The sequence below is a fragment of the Oncorhynchus keta genome, chromosome 21 (genome assembly GCF_023373465.1).
Source record: "Oncorhynchus keta strain PuntledgeMale-10-30-2019 chromosome 21, Oket_V2, whole genome shotgun sequence".
NCBI lineage: Eukaryota > Metazoa > Chordata > Actinopteri > Salmoniformes > Salmonidae > Oncorhynchus > Oncorhynchus keta.
Genome location: NC_068441.1, coordinates 27,950,373 through 27,971,124, shown reverse-complemented (window position 1 = coordinate 27,971,124; position 20,752 = coordinate 27,950,373). Strand labels below are relative to the sequence as shown.

Below are 20,752 nucleotides of genomic sequence, written 5' to 3'. Positions count from 1 at the left end.
TGTATCCTCCACACTGAAGAGAACGTCTGTAGCCTCCACACTGAAGAGAATGCCTGTAGCCTCCACACTGAAGAGAATGTCTGTAGCCTCCACACTGAAGAGAATGCCTGTAGCCTCCACACTGAAGAGAATGCCTGTATCCTCCACACTGAAGAGAATGCCTGTATCCTCCACACTGAAGATAATGCCTGTAGCCTCCACACTGAAGATAATGCCTGTAGCCTCCACACTGAAGAGAATGCCTGTAGCCTCCACACTGAAAAGAATGCCTGTATCCTCCACACTGAAAATAATGTCTGTAGCCTCCACACTGAAGATAATGCCTGTATCCTCCACAATGAAGATAATGTCTGTATCCTCCACACTGAAGAGAATGCCTGTAGCCTCCACACTGAAGATAATGTCTGTATCCTCCACACTGAAGAGAATGTCTGTAGCCTCCACACTGAAGAGAATGCCTGTAGCCTCCACACTGAAGATAATGCCTGTAGCCTCCACACTGAAGAGAATGCCTGTAGCCTCCACACTGAAAAGAATGCCTGTATCCTCCACACTGAAAATAATGTCTGTAGCCTCCACACTGAAGAGAATGCCTGTAGCCACCACACTGAAGAGAATGTTTGTAGCCTCCACACTGAAAAAAATTGTCTGTAGCCTCCACACTGAAGACAATGCCTGTAGCCTCCAAACTGAAAAGAATGTCAGAAGCCTCCACACTGAAGAGAATGCCTGTATCCTCCACACTGAAAAGAATGTCTGTAGCCTCCACACTGAAGAGAATGGCTGTAACCTCCACACTGAAGAGAATGCCTGTATCCTCTACACTGAAGAGAATGTCTGTATCCTCCACACTGAAGAGAATGTCTGTAGCCTCCACACTGAAGAGAATGTCTGTAGCCTCCACACTGAAGAGAATGTCTGTAGCCTCCACACTGAAGAGAATGTCTGTAGCCTCCACACTGAAGAGAATGCCTGTAGCCTCCACACTGAAGAGAATGTCTGTAGCCTCCACACTGAAGAGAATGTATGGAGCTTCCACACTGAATAGAATGTCTGTAGCCTCCACACTGAAGAGAATGTCTGTATCCTCCACACTGAAGAGAATGTCTGTAGCCTCCACACTGAAGAGAATGTCTGTAGCCTCCACACTGAAGAGAATGTCTGTAGCCTCCACACTGAAGAGAATGTCTGTAGCCTCCACACTGAAAAGAATGTATGGAGCCTCCACACTGAAGAGAATGTCTGTAGCCTCCACACTAAAGAGAACGCCTGTAGCCTCCACACTGAAGAGAATGTCTGTAGCCTCCACACTGAAGAGAATGTCTGTAGCCTCCACACTGAAGAGAATGTCTGTATCCTCCACACTGAAGAGAGTGTATGGAGCCTCCACACTTAAGAGAATGCCTGTATCCTCCACACTGAAGAGAATGTCTGTATCCTCCACACTGAAGAGAATGACTGTATCCTCCACACTGAAGAGAATGTCTGTATCCTCCACACTGAAGAGAATGCCTGTAGCCTCCACACTGAAGAGAATGTCTGTAGCCTCCACACTGAAGAGAATGTATGGAGCCTCCACAAGAGAATGTCTGTAGCCTCCACACTGAAGAGAATGTCTGAAGAAGAGAATGAGCCTCCACATGTATGGAGCCTCCACACTGAAGAGAATGTCTGTAGCCTCCACACTGAAGAGAATGTCTGTAGCCTCCACACTGAAGAGAATGTATGGAGCCTCCACACTGAAGAGAATGTATGGAGCCTCCACACTGAAGAGACTGTATGTAGCCTCCACACTGAAGAGAATGTCTGTAGCCTCCACACTGAAGAGAATGTATGGCGCCTCCACACTGAAGAGAATGGGATACTCTCTTAGTCCCTAAAGTGGTTTGAAGGATGTTTTGTTGATATAAAGTGCAACAATTATTATTATTCAATTCTACTCACGGATGTTTTCTGTCTTTGCATAACCATAGACCTTGAAAAACTTAAATTGCATTTATTTCACATTTGCCAGAAAAATAAACACAATATGGTTGAATGGTGTGTTTACAGATATCCCTCTACAATATTTAGTTTAGTAATGGCCTGAGACATCAGTCATACATAGTCAAACATCTGCCCCATTACAATAATGCAAATGTAATAAAACACAATATAAACAGAAGGAAATATTCCTTTACCCATAGAGGTACTCATACAGTCATAAAGAGGCAATGACAGTCATTAATATAGAAAATAAGACTCGGCTACAGTTGAAGTCGGAAGTTTACATACACTTAGGTTGGAGTCATTAAAACTCGTTTTTCAACCACTCCACAAATTTCTTGTTAACAAACTAGAGTTTTGGCAAGTCAGTTAGGACATCTACTTTGTGCATGAAACAAGTATTTTTTTACAGACAGATTATTTCACTTATAATTCACTGTATCACAATTCCAGTGGGTCAGAAGTTTACATACACTAAGTTGACTGTGCCTTTATACAGCTTGGAAAATTCCAGAAGATTATGTCATGGCTTTAGAAGTTTCTGATAGGGTAATTGACATAATTTGAGACAATTGAAGGTGTATCTGTGGATGTATTTCAAGGCCTACTTTCAAACTCAGTTTCTTTTTGCTTAACATCATGGAAAAATTCAAATAAATCAGCCAAGACCTTAGAAAGACAATTGTAGACCTCCACAAGTTTGGTTCATCCTTGGGAGCAATTTCCAAATGCTGGAAGGTACCACATTCATCTGTACAAACAATAGTATGCAAGTATAAACACCATGGGACCACGCAGCCGTCATACCGCTCAGGAAGGAAATGCGTTCTGTCTCCTAGAGATTAACTTACTTTGGTGCGAAAAGTGCAAATCAATCCCAGAACAACAGCAAAGGACCTTGTGAAGATGCTGGAGGAAACAGGTACAAAAGTATCTAAATCCACAGTAAATCAAGTCCTATATCGATATAACCTGAAAGCCCGCTCAGCAAGGAAGAAGCCACTGCTTGGTTTGCAACTTACATGGGGACAAAGATTGTACTTTTTCGAGAAATGTCCTCTGGTCCGATGAAACAAAAATAGAACTGTTTGTCCATAATGACCATCATTATGTTTGGAGGAAAAAAGGGAAGGCTTGCAAGCCGAAGAACAACATCCCAACCGTGAAGCACGGGGGTGGCAGCATCATGTTGTGGGGGTGCTTTGCTGCTCTCAGGGATGAACCAGACTTGTGGAGGTCTACAATTTTTTGGGAGGTCTTGGCTGATTTATTTTGATTTCCCCATGATGTCAAGCAAAGTGGCACTGAGTTTGAAAGTAGGCCTTGAAATACATTTACAGGTACACCTCCAATTGACTCAAATGATGTCAATTAGCCTAAGTGTATTTAAACTTCTGACTTCTACTGTACATATTTTGCTGTGATTTGTATTATTGTTGTAATCAGTAGACCTAATTTGGATTTCTAAAGTTTTGTCAAGTTGCCAAGATAGAGCAGGTGAGTAAGTACAAGCTGGGCAGGTTTATTTAAACTAGGAAAGCAATACCAGCAAGTTCGTCAAACAATGACAACAGCCCTGACAATAGGCAGGCCTACATTGCACCAAATTAAATGACAGGTATAGGCTAAATAGTTAAATGGAGAAGTGTGCAGAAGCAATATGCAAATGAATTCTAAAAAGTCTTTACATATGCTAATCACACAACTAAAACACTTCTTAATTTTAAATTGAAATGATATTGCACTTGCTATTGCCCTGCACATGCATACATTTCCCACAAGTATTTTCTGCCTAGACAAAAGAGAGGCAAGTTTGACAGCAATTTCCCAAGTTTGACAGCAATTTTAAATTGCTGTTAAATAATGTTAAATAATAATGTTAAATAATCTTCATAACTGATGTGCCATGGACACCATAAAAGACAAGCCTAAACAAAGTCATTTTCTTGGCATTTTGCCTAACATTGAGCTTATCAGAACTCAAATGTCAAATTATTATAATTCTATGCAAAACTGTGCCTTCTCAAAGCCTTTGGACATTTTGCAAAAGTTTATAAATATATCATATTGTTAAAGTGAACACTTGGATTTTTTAAAGAAATCATGCAAATATTGTTCAATTATTGAACCCGCAATCTCTTCATTCAGGAGCAAAACTACTCTGCCATATCACTTTCAAGTCTGCTTGACCACACTGACAAAAAACTATAAATGTATTATTATTCATAGTATTATTATTACTTATAGAGTATGACCCCATTACACTAACATTTGAATTGTAATAATTTGCAAAGATATTTTCTATTTTGTTTTTCTCTTTCTTCAGAGAGCTAAACTAGCTCAAGCCTTTCCTGTCCTTTCATGCACAAGCAGGCTGCAGCTCCTCGTGAACTCTGTGTGAACTGGGATGGCGACAATAAATCATTTTTTACTCTCCTCTCTCCCATCACTCGCGCCTGCCGTTAGCTCACCCTGTCAAACCATTATAATGTCTAGTCCTGCCTTTGAGCTGGTCTAGGGGACATCGAGAAGAAATATCAATAAAAAAGGAATTAGAAAAAAACTGCAATTAAATATTGAAGAAGATTTGAATCAAATAAGTCAAACTGGCTGTGTGCTGCTGGTAACTATAGGCATGTAGTCAATAAGACAAAATACTCACATGTTACAATAAGTTTATTATTAATTTCTTTAGTGAATTTATCAGGCAGATAGTGACTTATGAACTATACAAACAATCAATAAAACGTTCTGATTCAGCCCCAGGCAAACGCAGTCACTCTCCTTGGGGTCAAATGGTATGATAGTCTATATAGGGTACAGACTGACCTGAGGGTAAGAGCAGGCATGAGGCGAGCTGGGGAGACCATGCATAGAACCATGCATACAAATGGCGCTGTCTCGGTGCAGTCAGGGTAAGATTTATGACTCCATCGCATTCTATTGCTGTAAACAACAGCGAGTAAAATAAAAAAGTTTGAGTTGGCGGACGGTTGAGGAGACCAATTTTTGTGTTGGACCAATAATAACGTTATAGACCGTTTCGCAGGATGGCAAATCCTTGTTTCAAGACAACACAGGTTTTAAATTATAATACAAAATGTATGTAGGCTAATTAGTTATCTAATTTAAATTGGGCGTTTAGGTAATTTGAAATCTTCACCCACAATTATCTTCACAACATATCAGGACTTTTATACAGGTGGAAAAGTGGGACTGTTTTAATTTGACAAGGTATTATCCACACTTAACCTAGATAAGCATTATAAATGGCCTCATTAACAGTTATTACATGACTATTATCTCATGTCCCGACTATAGGTTTAGAGTTTATTGTGATAGCTAAAAGGTCCTACATTGTCCTATACCAGTATATGACCTAAATATGTCCTAAATTGTTATATTTGTGTTTGATATGAAGGAATATTATGACCATTTGTTGCAAGTTAATTAGAGGACTATTAGACTATAGACAAATATAAGCTATCATTGTATATGTGTACAGTGGTGTAAAGTACTTATTAAGAAAAAATACTTTTAAGTACAACTTAAGTCGTTTTTTGGGATATCTGTACTTTACGTGACTATTTATATTTTTAGCAACTTTTACTTTTACATTTAAAATAATGTAGTCTTTACTCCTTACATTTTCCCTGAAACCCAAAAGTACTCATTACATTTGGAATGCTTAGCAGGACAGGAAAATTGTCTAATTTATGCACTTATCAAGAGAACCTCGCTGGTCATCCCTACTGTCATCCCTACTCACTAAACACAAATGCTTCGTTTGTGAATTTTGTCTGAGTGTTGAACAGTGCCCATGGCTATCTGTAAATTTAAAAAACAAGAAAATCGTGTTGTCTGGTTTTCTTAATATATGAAATGTTAAATTATTCATACTTTTACTTTTGATACTTAAGTACATTTAAAAACAAATACTTTTAGACTTTTACTCAAATAGTATTTTACTGGGTGACTTTCACTTTTACTTGAGTCATTTTATTTTAAGGTATCTTTACTTTTACTTAAGTATGAAAATTGGGCACTTTTTCCACCACTGTGTGTGAATGTGTGTGTGTGTGTGTGTGTTACCCAGATAAACTTAGTTGATAGACATTAGCATAACCTGCTAGCCCTACTGTCCCATCTAATGATGAGGTCATAGTAACTGCTGGAGCCTTGAACACACACCATCTTCATTCAATGTCTTGACAAGACAGAATAATCACTGGTGATGAAACAGTCATGACTGTTTGTGTGGGGAAAGCTTTATGTATCAGAGCACGGGCCTACTGTTGATTACTGTTGACACCCATATATCTGAAGTAGAAATATCTTATGAGTGACATTTTCCTTTGACATGTTTCACACTGCATCTATGACGGGATAGGATGAATAGGCTGACTGACCTCACTGTATTGCTCATTCACATAGAGATTTCCTATTTGATATTCTCCTCCTCCTCAAATAGTCAAATGTTTTGTCCATTGGACTAGATGGGACTGGGTATTATTCTCCACCAATGGGCCTGGAGGGAGAGTCAAACAAGACTTTATTTGCCAAGGCATAACTGTGGATCCTCCTAATAAGCCGTATTAAATTGGAATTAAGGTTCAGGAAGCACAACCTCCACCCTCATGTAAACAATCATTTTTTGAATATAATGGTATACCCATAAACCTACCCACAAGCAAAGTTGTAGTGTAAAGTGTGAGTTAGACACATGTGGACAGAGGATCCATTGAGGGAATACCAACGACCAGCGGCTACCATGCGACTGAATTTCCTTATGTTTGGCATTCCATTGAGTCCTCAAAATAAAACAATTAACAAATGGACCTAAATAAAATTCCACCAAAGTGTTTAACTAGCCTACAGGAATATAATCTTAAGGACAACTGACATGGAAAGATATTGAAGATAGGCCAAGTAGTTTGTTCTGCAATAGTATCCTATTTGTCATCCATCACATGACTTAAAACGGGCTTTTGGCGAATAACTTACAATTTTGTAAACTTGAAAGTAGCACGTAATATAAATCTGTCATTCTCTTAGACCACATAATTTCTGAGAGAACATGTTGACACAGCCACCAGATTATTTGACTTGCAAAACTTCCTTAAGAGTGTGTATGTGATTTGTGAGGGGACTTGTAGACCTACATGAAAATACTAGCCACCTTTCGCAAAAATTATTCCTTACACTGTGAAGTACATCGGATAACACATGATAATATACAAATAGTTTTGTTTCATGTAGGCTAAATAATAATTTTTCATCATATCACGTGTGATGGGTTGCAGGGAGAGGTCCGAAAGGACACACGCACGCACAAGCACACACACATACAAATAAACACACACACACGCACGCGCGCGTACGCATCCGGGGAGAGGGGAACATCTGCTGTGCTTCGGAGTTTGAATAAGGAAGCGGCTAGATTTATAACACATCACCATTGAGAGTGCCTCCCTTTTTGTTCAATAGCCAGACGACCTCTCTTTCAACCCTGGGCTCCTATACTACCGCCATGATGCACATAATACTCTCTCTCCTGCACAATGAAACCATCGGCGAACTCCCAATAGAGATGGAATCAGCTAAGCTACCAATGTAAAATATAAATGGTAAACTATTTATAGAAAAAAAACAATTCTAATAACTTGCTCATTTGATAAAGTTAACACAAAAAGGCTGTGTAAATTAGGAAGCCATTTGCTGCAGCTGTAGGCCTATATATCCTCCCACATAGCCTGGCCTATTCCAAAACCATTCCATGTCTTGTGGAAGAGTTCCGCATTTTTGAGGGACATGAGAGCAAAACTTGCCATAAATCAGAATGAGAAGGAGGAATGCTGGAAAGACACTGCACAGTTCCAAAACAGCCCAGGGGGTGGGGACTCCTCCAGGCATGCAGCGACACAGAAAGCTGTATATAAACCCACTGAATTACACAAAGCATAATGTTTTGAGTAATTTTATGGTTAAACCAATTGGCCTATAGAGCTAATTGCAAGTTTGATCGCACTTTTCTCAGCCTATTAAAACGGCCTTAGGCATATAGACACAAAACTATCAAGCAGGTGCTTGCCAACATGAGGCTGTCTGAATTGAAGACGGAGATATTGTTTAAGATATGACAATATCACGTCGTAAAGACCCCTATTGGGAAATGTAGGCTTAAGAAATAATGGTTTATTTCTAGCCCCTAGCCTACACAATGATTTTTGAAGGATACCAAATTACACGAAAAGTCAAAATACTATATACTACTAAATCAATTTAAACTTAAAAGTTAAAAACATATTGTTTATAGGCATAGGCTAAATCGTTTTACAAAAATACAAAGTTCGATCCAATCCTTCATCACTCCTCGCATCATATCTGAATGAAGGATTCGTTGACCCGAGAGCAAATGTCTGTCCGTGTGCCATGCCCATGGCACCTGCATAATAGCCTAGTTTGGTGCCAATACAGCCAGTGGTCCATAACCCATACCACAGCGCTGAGGGGGTCTCTGCTGCACCTCTTCTCCTCCCTCTCTTTTAAAGTGTCCATCCCTGTCTCAAGTAGGGTCATGACCCTTTTCGTTGCCAGACACGAACTAACAAGTAAACATGTCATTGGGTGTTTAAATATTTATAATTGCTCGCAAACAGCAGAAAAATCCAGAGACTTGACCGTACCGCCAGAAACATGCAGTCCTCACACCCCACCTATGTTCACTTACCAAAGATGCAAAAACAAAAAAAGCCTAATTTATAGTGGATATATTTGGTACGCTAAAATGCTCGGATATATATTTGGTAGGCTAACGCCTGTACTGAGAGGATGACACATTGAGATAAATATTGAATTTTAAAAACACAATTTAAAGCTAGGCTACTAGCTGTACTATGTATCATTTGACCAAAAGTAATAAAAAACTATTTAATGCTAAATATATTGTGTACAAAACATTAGGAACACCTACTTTTTCCATGACATAAACTGACCAGGTGAATCCAGGTGAAAGCTATGATCCATTATTGATGTCACTTGTTAAATTCACTTCAGTCAGTGTAGATGAAGGGGAGGAGACAGGTTAAAGAAGGTTTTTTAAGCCTTGAGACATGGAATGTGTATGCGTGCCATTCAGTGGGTAAATGGGCAAGAACAAAGTTTCAAGTGCCTTTGAACGGGGTATGTATGGTATTAGGTGCCAGACGCACCGGTTTGAGTGTGTCAAGAACTGCAACTGGTGCTAGGTTTTTCACGCTCAACAGTTTCCCGTGTGTATCAAGAACGGTGTGGGAAGAATTGAGTCAACATGGGCCAGAATCCCTGTGGAACGCTTTCGACATGTTGTAGATTCTATGCCCCAACAAATTGAGGCTGTTCTGAGGGGAAAAGGGTGTGCAATACAACATTAGGAAGGTGTTCCTAATGTTTTGTACACTCAGTGTATATACTTAAAAATACACTTCAGTAACTTTATCTAAAGTGTCTTACAATAGTGCTTAGAAACATTTTGGTATGGGCGGCCCCAGTGGGAATCGAACCCACGATGCTGACGTTGCAGTACAGGACCAATTTCTCCCCATAAATCTTGTATGTTTTTATACAGGCCTATACGTTTTTTTTGTGTGTTAAATAGCCTCAGGTGTATTACATGTTAATAATCGTAAACGAAGCTTTGTTATAGGCTATTAATTTCAGACATTACTCACGCATTTACGGTATTACGGCATAATGAGATTTTAGGCTTCATATTTGTAGTTAGAGGTCACAGATAGGTTACAACATCAGGACAATTAACAAATCACACCACACACACTCTCCATGGGTCAAATAACGTAGAACAAACATCCACAATCAAGGCAACCCCATGAAGACATACACACAAGTTACAAGTCGAAGTTACAAGTCGAGGGACCTTGACCGGTCATGTCAGGCCGTTGAAAAGGTCGAGCATCTCGGACTGGAATTAAGCTAATGGCACAGAAAACGTGCCTGAACCCGTCTTTTATACCGTCCGCCTGGAAAAAAAATTCAATACGATTGCCCTTTTCAGCCGCGCTATAGGGCGACAGAGTTGTAGGCTATAGAAAACAGATCACTGAGAGGCAGCGATTTTGGTATGCATACACCCTCATTTCTCACCGGTGTCCGGGAGTATAATGGCAGCCAGAACGGTGGGTGGATCTGGAGGGGTTCCACTCTCCCCGAAAGTCATGGCCAAGTGAAACTCAGTAAGGCCCATGTCGCTTTGTTCTATAAGAAAGAGCTGAGAGATCCATGCTAAGATAGGAACATGTATATTAGAGGAATATTCCACTCAAAAACTGCAAAACTCATCATACTTCATCATCACCTTTTCTGTATTTTGACAGTTCTATATTTTGAAAACCTAATTACTGACATGCAAAAACATTTTGGGAATGTATCAACAGTGGACTAATGAAACAAATACCAAACGATATTGAGTGGTATTTTCCTTTAAGACTTAGAATATCAAGGCTTACAACTTCAGTCTATATGGTGATGCTCACTAGCAGTATTTGGTCCTCAGGCAATTAACGCCAGAATCTGTAGACATCTAGCTTCTTATTAACTTATACACATATTATAACAAAACAGTTATGATTTTGTTGTCATATCAGACTTTGTAAACAGTTTTGAAAAGTATTTTTGCTTGGAATGTCATCCCCTTGAGCACTACAGATAACCTATAGAAGATATCAAGTGTTATTTGCATGTGAAAATGGCTTGGAATACAACTCATGCAAATTGTAGATTGAAAGTGAATCTGTAGGCTACGAAGCTGCAGTGAGTTTTATAACGCTGCTAATATCAGTCTAACCTATACATTTTTAAATCACTTTAGATTGAAGAGACATACTAGCTGGTTTGATTTGAGGTACGACTGTGTGTGCATGAATATTTATTTTAATAGAATAAATAGACAAATTCAGTGTTTTCTACAATTAAAATATTTGTAATTGTTTTCCACAATTAAAAATGTGTCTTGAAATAACATAATACAATATACACATATTTTAAAAGTTATAGCCAATTTGTTGGGCTTTCATAGGTCTAGTTATGTTTAATAGTCCCGTTGCACGTAGGCTTATGGAAATGCGCACACAGGTCCAGAACATTGTTGGTAGCCTGCTTGGAACACGTCACCTGTGCTCGTATGAATCAAACTTGGTTTGCAAACACATTCTATGTCATTAGTTTAAGTTTTAACTAAGCATAATGTGCATTTGCATTTGGGGAAAACATGTTCAACCTTTTGGTGAACTCTGAAAGGGCTATTCATGTGAGATGACTCGGAAAACCCTCTGCCGCTCTTACTCATAGAATAATGGAACTACTCTAAGGGAAGTTATCAATCAGTTATTCCGATGACATATAGGCCAAGGCCTACCACTTTAAGGTCCGAGCACTTCTTCGTTTGCAATGGGGACTCTCAAGGGTTCCCCATCTCTTACATTAATACATTTTCAAAACATGGTGTAGGTCACATGTAAATAGAATATAGTTTTTTATGCTGAATACGTAAATAAAGATGACTCAAATGTATTCTAAACTACTCGACACGGTTTTATTGAACACTACGATTATCACAAAAACACTAAACTTATTATGTTGCATTTTACAAAGATCAATTAAAGTAGACCTAAATCACAAAATGTAATCACAAAACACACTACCCTCACTGACTTTGCTTGATATGATGTTGTGCTGAAAAATAAATCACAACATTTCACTGATTCACATGTATTGAAAAATAAAAACTGGCTATTGTTTAACTGTCACCTATGAGATTAATAGTCTAAATAAATAGATTACCCTAACATTATTTTTCAGAGAATAAATAAAACGATTGTGATTGTATAAGTCTACTGACCGCTACGTATTCTGCCACAGGCAAATACTTTGATAATGTCTATTACTATTCGTCAGAACAACTTACTAAAAAATAACAAAAAATGATATAATAAATAAATAAACCCTGATAACCGTAATAATCCGTTGGCACAGTATCTGCAGTAATCCATGCTATATAACATGCATACTTGAATAACTGTGGACTGAGAAGAAAAACCCGTTTAAGCACAAGAACACTATAGGAACAATTATATATATATATAAAAAGAAAATCTATTTTTGTTAAATAAATAATCCGTTGTTTTTTCATCCTCTTTGTCAGATACTATTTTGTGTCTATAACCTTGTAATATCCTGGTCTCGTTCGACTACGGACACTCGAGAGAGTTCCTGGGAAGCTGGCATGGTGTTGGAGCCCACAGCACGCGGGAGAGTGCTGGCTGTTGTGGACGCTGTGTTGGACCCGGAGGTCGCGCTAGTGTTGGATGAGGAGGAAGATCTCACTTTCGTGTTGGGTAGCCTATGGTCTTTTTTCCACTTCATTCTTCGGTTCTGAAACCAAATTTTAATCTGGCGCTCGGAGAGAACCAGGGTGTGGGCGATCTCGATGCGTCTTCGCCGAGTTAGGTAGCGGTTATAGTGGAACTCCTTCTCCAATTCTAAGACCTGCTGGCGAGTGTAAGCAGTCCTGGACCGCTTTGCGTCTGCTCCATTGTAATTGGGATTCGCTGAGAGGTTTGTAGAGGTCAGTAGAAGATAGGAGAAAGGGAAAGGAAAAGAAGGAGAAATAGGAGGGAAGCAAGATTGGCGTGAATTGAAATATGAAAAGAAATAGCGATGTGAATGGAGAATGAAATCACTATTATCTAATCCCCAATCAAATATTTCACAGTCAGGGACTCGACTCGTGGGCTCTATAATGGGTAGCACTTTCTCCACTGCGAGAGAGCAGCTGAATTATTTATTCTACATTATATTTTAAAAAAAATCCTTAGCCCTCATTTCCTCGCTCACTTTCTCCTCCCTCTGACACATACATAACAGAAAAAGCCACATGGCAATACAACTGTCCAGACTAGTGCCTCCGCTATAAAATTTATGGCGGGTGTAATTGCCAATGCTGACTCGTAAATCTACATCATATGTGCCATTTCAAAGGGGCTGCTCTCTCAACGTACGTCGCACGAGCCGGTTATAGGCCAGGCAATATAGGTAAAATAAGGGTGAAAGAGAGGAAGAGAGAGCACGAGAGGTAGGGAGAGCGAGTAAAGAGAATAACAACACAGATTGCCTACCGATACTGACGTGGATTTTCTTCATCCATGGGTACACTACAGGCTGCTTAGCCAAGGCAGAGCTGGTGGGTTGCTCCGGGGCGGCTTGGATGCAGGCAGCCGGCGCAATCGGTGGGGTGGTAGGGGATGTGGGTAACAGTGGCAAGGTTTCACATGGAGATGTATGTGCCTTACCCGCAAGCAGATTCCCCGAGTGTGTGAGCCCATGGCCGGTCTGGGGCTCGGGCTCTGGGATGCTTACACAGTTATACGGGCGCTCCTGGTAGGTCACTCGCGGAGGATACAACTCCTGGTGGTGATGCTGGTAGCCGGTGTCTCTCGTGCGGCTGTAGTATTCAGGGCTGTGTTCTGGGATGTAGCTATTTTGTGAATATTCCTCGCAAGGAGGAAATTTCGGATCGATGAAGCTAGAGTCCATCAAATACGAGCTCATGATCATTAATTTCTGGAGTAAAAAATAATTTTTCTACCTTTGTCGTTTTTCTGGTCCATAAAGCCCTCCTACTAGCAAGCGACCCTGTAAAGTTACTTTAACCACGTGACAAAGCAGTCCAATGGCAGCTGGCGATGTTGTTACCGGATAAGGAACCAAACATGTATTCGAATATTTTTGTAGCCTTTGTGTGAGAGTGTTTTCTCCAGGCAAGGCCTCGGCTCTTCGACCAAGATCAGTATGAAATGATTGAATAGGGCAGAAAGTGGCGAAGATCCGTTGGAGGCTATGTGAGGAAACAGACAGTCATATATACACACATCTCAGGCAGGGACTGAGGAGAGCAAAGGTATCCTGACATGACTCGGAAAAATATACACCAAAACAAACAGAACAAAGTAACAATGGCATAAATTGGTGTGAACTTTGCGGTTAAGTACAGATAAACCACTCTATTCTTAAACCATGACAGCAGAATGCATTCAGAATCACACCCTAACAATGATATAAGATAACAGATATCTGAAGAAAATGAGGATTTAGGGAAAACAGGACAACATTCTTACGATAACACACGTCTAATTAATTGGGCCGTATTGATAATTGACAAGCCAATCGTTTGGAGACCATTACGCACAGGGTCAATTCAACCATTCTAAACCAATGTAGATGATGCTACGACCAGTACAATGCTACGAATATGATGATAGAATACTTCTAATGCTAATGTTCACGATATGAATAGGCCAATAATTACACTAATATGCTTAGTAGGCTATTAGGCTATTACTATCCTATTGTAGGCTTGTTATAACAACAACAATATTGCCATTGCAATTTTTAATATTGTGTAAACCGAAGAATATAATATAGCAATAGGTCGTGGTATTGATGGTAAATTAAGGAGTAGTTGGCAGCTGTAGTTGCAATGGATTAGCAGTTATGGTTGTATAGTGACCCTATGAGTGATAATGGCCTGGCGAATTACAGACGGAGTCCCCTTCACGATCTATATCAGAGAGACTGAGAGCTGAACCTCCAGGTTAACTGTCTACTTCCTAAATAACAGGCATCATTGCCGTGTCAGTTTTTATTGAATAAAAATAAAAACGACACATAAAAGTTAGAATGGCTTATTTATTAGAACCTCCCTTGTTGTTTGAGTTTTATTAGGCTGTAAATGCAGTAAATCAATCGCTTCAAATGATTCCCGCTCGCACGCGCGCTTTATGGTCTCTCCCACTCTCTCTCTTTGCGGCCCCACCTTCACTCTCCTTCTCCATCTTCCAAATGTTAGACGTTTGCTTACATCCATTGAAGAATTATCAGATGTTCTTGATTGGCTACTACGTTCTATCTGACACAGAGGTATTGAAATCGCCCATATATTCCCGTAGAGGCGAATTTGCGGTTGTTAATTGTAAACACAAATTCGGTTCTACAGGGTGCATATAGACGACTTGAACTGCATTCCAATGCTGCAAGCAGTGATTGTGAAAACTGGAAATAACTGTTAATAAATCCCACTCAGAATAATAAGTAGGCCAATGTCATGCGGGTATTCAGCTCGTAGAAACTTTCTCACAGCCTAGCGTATAGGTTATGAAGCGTCAATACACATAACACACCACATAGTGGCCTATATCTTGAATATGTTATAGGCTATTAATTAATGGGTGCACATGATGGTAAAGTGTTAATAATTATATAGAATTTAACATTTCTGTCATCATAGTGTCAGCTAAACATGATGTACACAACAATAAAAAACATTTGAGAAATGTCCGCAACACACTGTGAGACGCGGTAAGTGTCTATTAGACCCATAAATTACTAAGCAGAGGCAAGACTTGAATCTTTCATTGCAAAAAATGTATGCCTTTAGCTGAATGTCCTATGTTTGGCCTCCACCTAGAATGTATAGGCTACACAAAGGAACTTCGAGAAGTAGCCAAAACACACAACAAACAAGTGAATATGCATGCGCAAAAGTCAAATGTATAATCAAATGTCATTCAACATGTCCCTGAATATAACCTTGCGGGTACCCCTTCCTAATCATAAATATTCCGTTTGGAAAAACGGAGGACACAAAGGGGCCACGTGACAGTAGAGATGAAAAATAACTTTCTATTATCCCCGAGGTATATTGTGTTCTTCATTACCATGCTGACCGTTGGGTAACCCGAGTGTGGCGCGCTGAACGTACTCAATAGACTATGCCTTTGCAAGATATCAAAAGTGAACTCCCCAGAAAAAATACATTGAATATAAGCTACAATGAAAAAATATAAACCTCAAGAGCAATAACAATATTAATATGAAGAATTACAGTAATCAACATTTTCAAAAAATAAGTAATATGCCGTCGTCTATATGTGTTTATTTAATATTTGATAACCTTAGTCTGCTTGATACGAATAAGAGTCCCGTGACTATGAAGTAACTTCCAATAGGCTTATGGGGGGGGGATACTATCGTTTTTATTTCCCATCCCCCACAGTCCTCTTTCTCTCTCACCCTCTCTCGCTGAAGGCTCATTTTAATATTAGTTAGACAGATTGACTGGTGTTTCACCTCTTGCATTTGACTCGTTCCAATAGTTCACTGCCAAGGAGTTATTGATGAAGAATCACCAATGAAATGAGTCTCCACACAAATGCCATTTAGATCTGTTACCTTGTTCAATAACTGAGTATAGGTAGAGATGGAAAAATTAACCCCTTGAGTAAACTAATCTTAAATCGTGTTAGATTTGGCAAAATGACGTTCCTTGAATCTATATGGGCTCTGTTGCAATATGTACGCTACTTCAACTCAACGCATGCTACTCTGTCTGCATCCTCCACAGTACCCCCGGGTAGGGGGGTAATGTGCGGGGCAGGGACTATACATTTATCTATTTATCTAAAACGTTGTGACTTGCTGGTGATACCCACTTGAAAGACACTTTCAATTTATTGCAGTAATAGATCAACGACATGCCATTTTATTCAATCAAACAGACAAGCTGACTGAGCAGTCCTTCACCTGTTGCCATAGCTTTCAGTGATAGAAAAAAACAATAAGGTAACCAACAAAGACATTTGCAGGTAATTGGCGTATAATGGATTATAAATCCCAGGGCAAGGTTTTGGAATGTATTTTCAGTTCTCGTCGATGCCGTTTGATCAAGTTGGAAGACAAAGGTACTTTCAAATTCTTCTAGTCAGGATGTTACAGCTCCCTGCAATAGTTTTGATTCACAGTAATCATACGTTTGGTGTGGGATCAGCAATGTAATAATTTCAGAAGTGGGTTCTGTAGCCAGGCATTTGAAGTACATACAACATTGATATATACTCTTAATTGTTTCCGCATTAAAATTGTGAAAATGTGGATAACAGGATTTTGTTGTAAAATGTAATTTAGTTCCCTAATGGAATGATAACTAAATAATATCCTAGTTATATGTGTTGCAAATTTTGAATGATCATATTTTCAAACTAAATAGATACACTCTGCCTTTTTTCAATCATCAGAGTTCCTGCTTGCCTGAAATTCCAGGATCTTTCTCTCCAAGTAGCGAGATAATTACTTCCAAAAAAAGGCGGTCCTACAGGGGAGGCATTCTTTCTAGTCATAGGCCATTTTCCTTACAGTTGAATGGTCGCTATCCAATATCAATTTGCTTTAGCTCCCACAAATAGCAATGGAATAGCTAGGCCTACCAGATCTCATCAAACGTGACCCAACTACTATTGACCTCATGCACCAAATATATATTGTCTCAGGCCTGATGTTGTATTATTATTATCATTACATAGCCTACTATTCAATCAGCATATGTTTAAGGCTTATGTTACCAGGTTATCACCTTCCAGTCAATTGATAACCCTAATTAATCAGGTACATTTGAGAGAGAGAGAGAGAGAGAGAGAGAGAGAGAGAGAGCGAGAGAGAGAGAGAGAGAGAGAGAGAGACCAACAGTGATTATGGCCATGAAGACTGAGGCTCACAAAACACTTAACATCGCCTTTTAGAGTCAAGATTATTCCAAATGTATAGGGGTGGCCTGTAGCGGTGGACTTTTTTAAGACCTATTATAATATTGAATATCACAGGTTCCAGTCCAATGTAATGTCAATGAGGCCATGAGTTGCAGCTGTCAATCGGACATGACGTCTCGTGACCTAATTAAACTAAGTTATATCTTGAGCCGTACACCGGCTCTGGCTCTGACTGTATCTGTCATGTAACATTTTAATTCCAGAAATATTTAAATGCTTGCTGATATTCAATTAATTCATAAATGAGCTCTTATGAACATGTGCCTACATTTCTTAGGCTACTGGTGAAGCCTAATCTATGTTAAACAATTAAACAAATCACCATTTGTGAAAACTGTCTATTGAACTAAAAGCAAGCCGCCATCTAACGTAAAACACAAGGAAACCACGAAGCCAACACAGCTGGAACTTTTTAAATTGAGAGGTCCGGAAAATTAGAGTTACACAATCTGTTCCTGTGTTCAGTATAGGAGTCTCTAATGGATGAATGGGGTTCACGCGATACTGGCAGGCATCACAGGGTTTAATGGTCCAACCTGCTGTTATCTTCGCTAAAACAATTTGAGAGGGAATAATTGTTATCTCTGAGTCGCCTGCTCAGCCAAGTCACACCAGATCCAGTGCTGTATTCGACATTCGCCCAGGAGGAGATTCCTTTAAAACCGGCCACTAGGGGCAATGGTGAGAGCTATTACCATCAAGTATGCTTGCTTCTTGCTTGGGCGTTGAGGATGGGGATGGCCGTAGGCCTACTCTTCTACTGAAGTCAATAGTTAATTTGAAGTATGAAATATTTCCAAAACTTGTCAGCTGCAAAATTCACATTCACATTCGAACCATTATCATACACATTTTAAACACATTTGGGGTTGGATTATTCAGTACAATAATATAGGCATAATAGTCTACAGTCGACATTGTATGAGCTATTGTCTCATACCAGAAGGTGCAAAGAAATTATAACTAGCCCAAATTTTGGTGTCCTGGCATCCCCCCTACAATTAACTAACAATTGACAGCCTACAATTGCCATGCTTTCATGTTTAATTTAATTGTGTTCTATGTTCAAGTTGCCTATGTATAAATGCAGTATAAATGCTGATTGCTGAATCAAAGCTGATTGACTGGCGGATCAACAAAAACACTGCAATGTTGAAGTCTAATTATGTAATGACAACCACACATATACGCACATGTCAGGAGAACACAGGGGGCTTCCGATATGCTACACGCTACACTAACTGAAGGAAACGCACATGGCCTATACTGAACTGTTAACGCCCATAGCATCACATCTATGTCACAAGCAACAAGTCTACTTTTAAAGGTATTCTGAGTTTAGAGAAAATGGCAACATGTCAAGAGCCTAATTGAGAACCATTAGCGACAGACCACCAAGGCATTTCTCAGGCTAACATTAAATTACAGCATTCATTTAATCTTAGCTGGGTGTTACAAGAGGCAGGTGTCTATTTCATTATAAAGCAAGATAAACAAGAGTATTAACTTACTGCATCGTCTGGGAACAATTTTCCGGAGTCGAACGATGTGAGTGCAGAGCATTGGGGGCTAGATAATCCTCACTAAACGCCTCATACCTCTCCGACCACTCAGATAAGAGGACCCAACAGCTGCGATTCACGACAGTTAAGATTATATATGATGTAAATATATTGAGGGCTGGTTTGTCAGCTCTCCCAAACCATAAAATGTACTTTAATGACATCACGTGTTCTCCGTGAGCCACTCAGGGTCAGCACCCTAGGGCCTTCAGCATACACAACCTCCAAAAGTTTAAAAGTTTTTTTTTAAAAGACAGACGGAAACAAAAAAGTATCCAATACCAAATCAACCCTACTCCATGCGGTAAGCTTGCAACTGACATATCCGAGAGGGATGTCAGACGCAGGACGTCCTGGGGAACTATAACCACAATAACATAGCGGTGAGTAACGTTCTTTTCATTCAATTCAATTCAATTCAATTCAAGGGCTTTATTGGCATGGGAAACATGTGTTAACATTGCCAAAGCAAGTGAGGTAGACAACATACAACATACATTCTCTCTCTCTCACGTGGAAGCAGGGGTTTTGACGTGTAAATAGTGTTTGGAAAATACTGTACCAAGAAGTCGCAGAGGACTGCGTAGCTAGACAAGAGTTTTCCCTCTAGTCGAGTATAATGGAAAGGCTGCTTCAAAAGTGAAAGGGCATGAAGAGGGGTGGGGTGGGGTTGTCCAGCACTGTTACCTGTCTGTGTCGATACGGAGGAGACAGTAAGGTTGATGCTGTGTGATGACGGCTCCAAGAGTTCCTCTTAAGGGGATTTACTTGGTTTCATACTGCTCCCGGTGTAGGACACATCCAATGACATCATGGAAGCAAAGCATGTAGGTACTATTCCAGGAACGACATGGTAGTTGACCCTAAAAGTTTAACCAAACTAGAATGAACTTTGAACAGAGGTTTTGAAAATGATCGATGCATCGGTTTCAACTTTACAAGTTACGTTTAGTGGACGTTTCCATCCAAAGTGGCTCCTTAAATGTGTGTTGTGTAGAAATTTCTGTCAGATATGGACAACATGTGGAAGAACTGTTTGGACCTGTTTTGAGTACCGGTGGTCTTGTGAACTGATTATTACGGATAAATGATCGTTTCTGGTACAAGGTTTCCGCTGATGGATCATTCAAAACGACTAAAGAAAACATTATCACGTACGTTTGTTAGGCCTAGATATTGTGTTGAATGTTTCTGGAAATAGCCTAGGAGTAGAACGTATTTTAAAAGTACTTCAAACGTTCACAACTGCAGCTTGGGATTTTGATTAAAAGTGTACTTTTCCTTGGGGAAATGATGTTCATTTCATCAACCTTGGGTGATTCATTTATTATTTTATCTAAGTGAACAGATTGGCTGCACTCAATGGAAATAGCGTTTTCTTATGTATTCAGATTCAAGAGTCGTGCTGAATGTGCATCTGTTTAGTTAAACAATTGTCGTTGTTTGAGAGGTGTTAGGGAGAGCAGTAAAGTTTTATGATGCGCCAGGGCCATAAAGCTTTACAGGCATCCCGTCTGTACTGTACTGTAAATAATTACTGAGGAAGTGGAG

General features: G+C 39.6%; 1 protein-coding gene across 1 annotated transcript; it reads right to left on the bottom strand.

Moving 5' to 3' along the window:
- Positions 1-11,623: 11,623 nt before the first annotated feature.
- Positions 11,624-14,947, bottom strand: LOC118400354 (homeobox protein Hox-C4a-like). The gene is made up of 2 exons (XM_035797083.2): positions 13,158-14,947; positions 11,624-12,590 (listed from the first exon to the last, which is right to left on the bottom strand). Exons 1-2 carry the CDS (start codon positions 13,594-13,596, stop codon positions 12,199-12,201), a joined length of 831 nt encoding a protein of 276 aa, XP_035652976.1. The 5' UTR covers positions 13,597-14,947; the 3' UTR covers positions 11,624-12,198.
- Between the last annotated feature and the right edge of the window lie 5,805 nt (positions 14,948-20,752).

Coding starts and splice junctions, on each gene's coding strand:
- LOC118400354 (XM_035797083.2), bottom strand. CDS start 13,596: ATGATCATGAGCTCGTATTTGATGGACTCTAGCTTCATCGATCCGAAA. Junction 12,591..13,157: donor GAAAATCCACGTCAGTATCG/GTAGGCAATCTG, acceptor CAAACCTCTCAG/CGAATCCCAATTACAATGGA.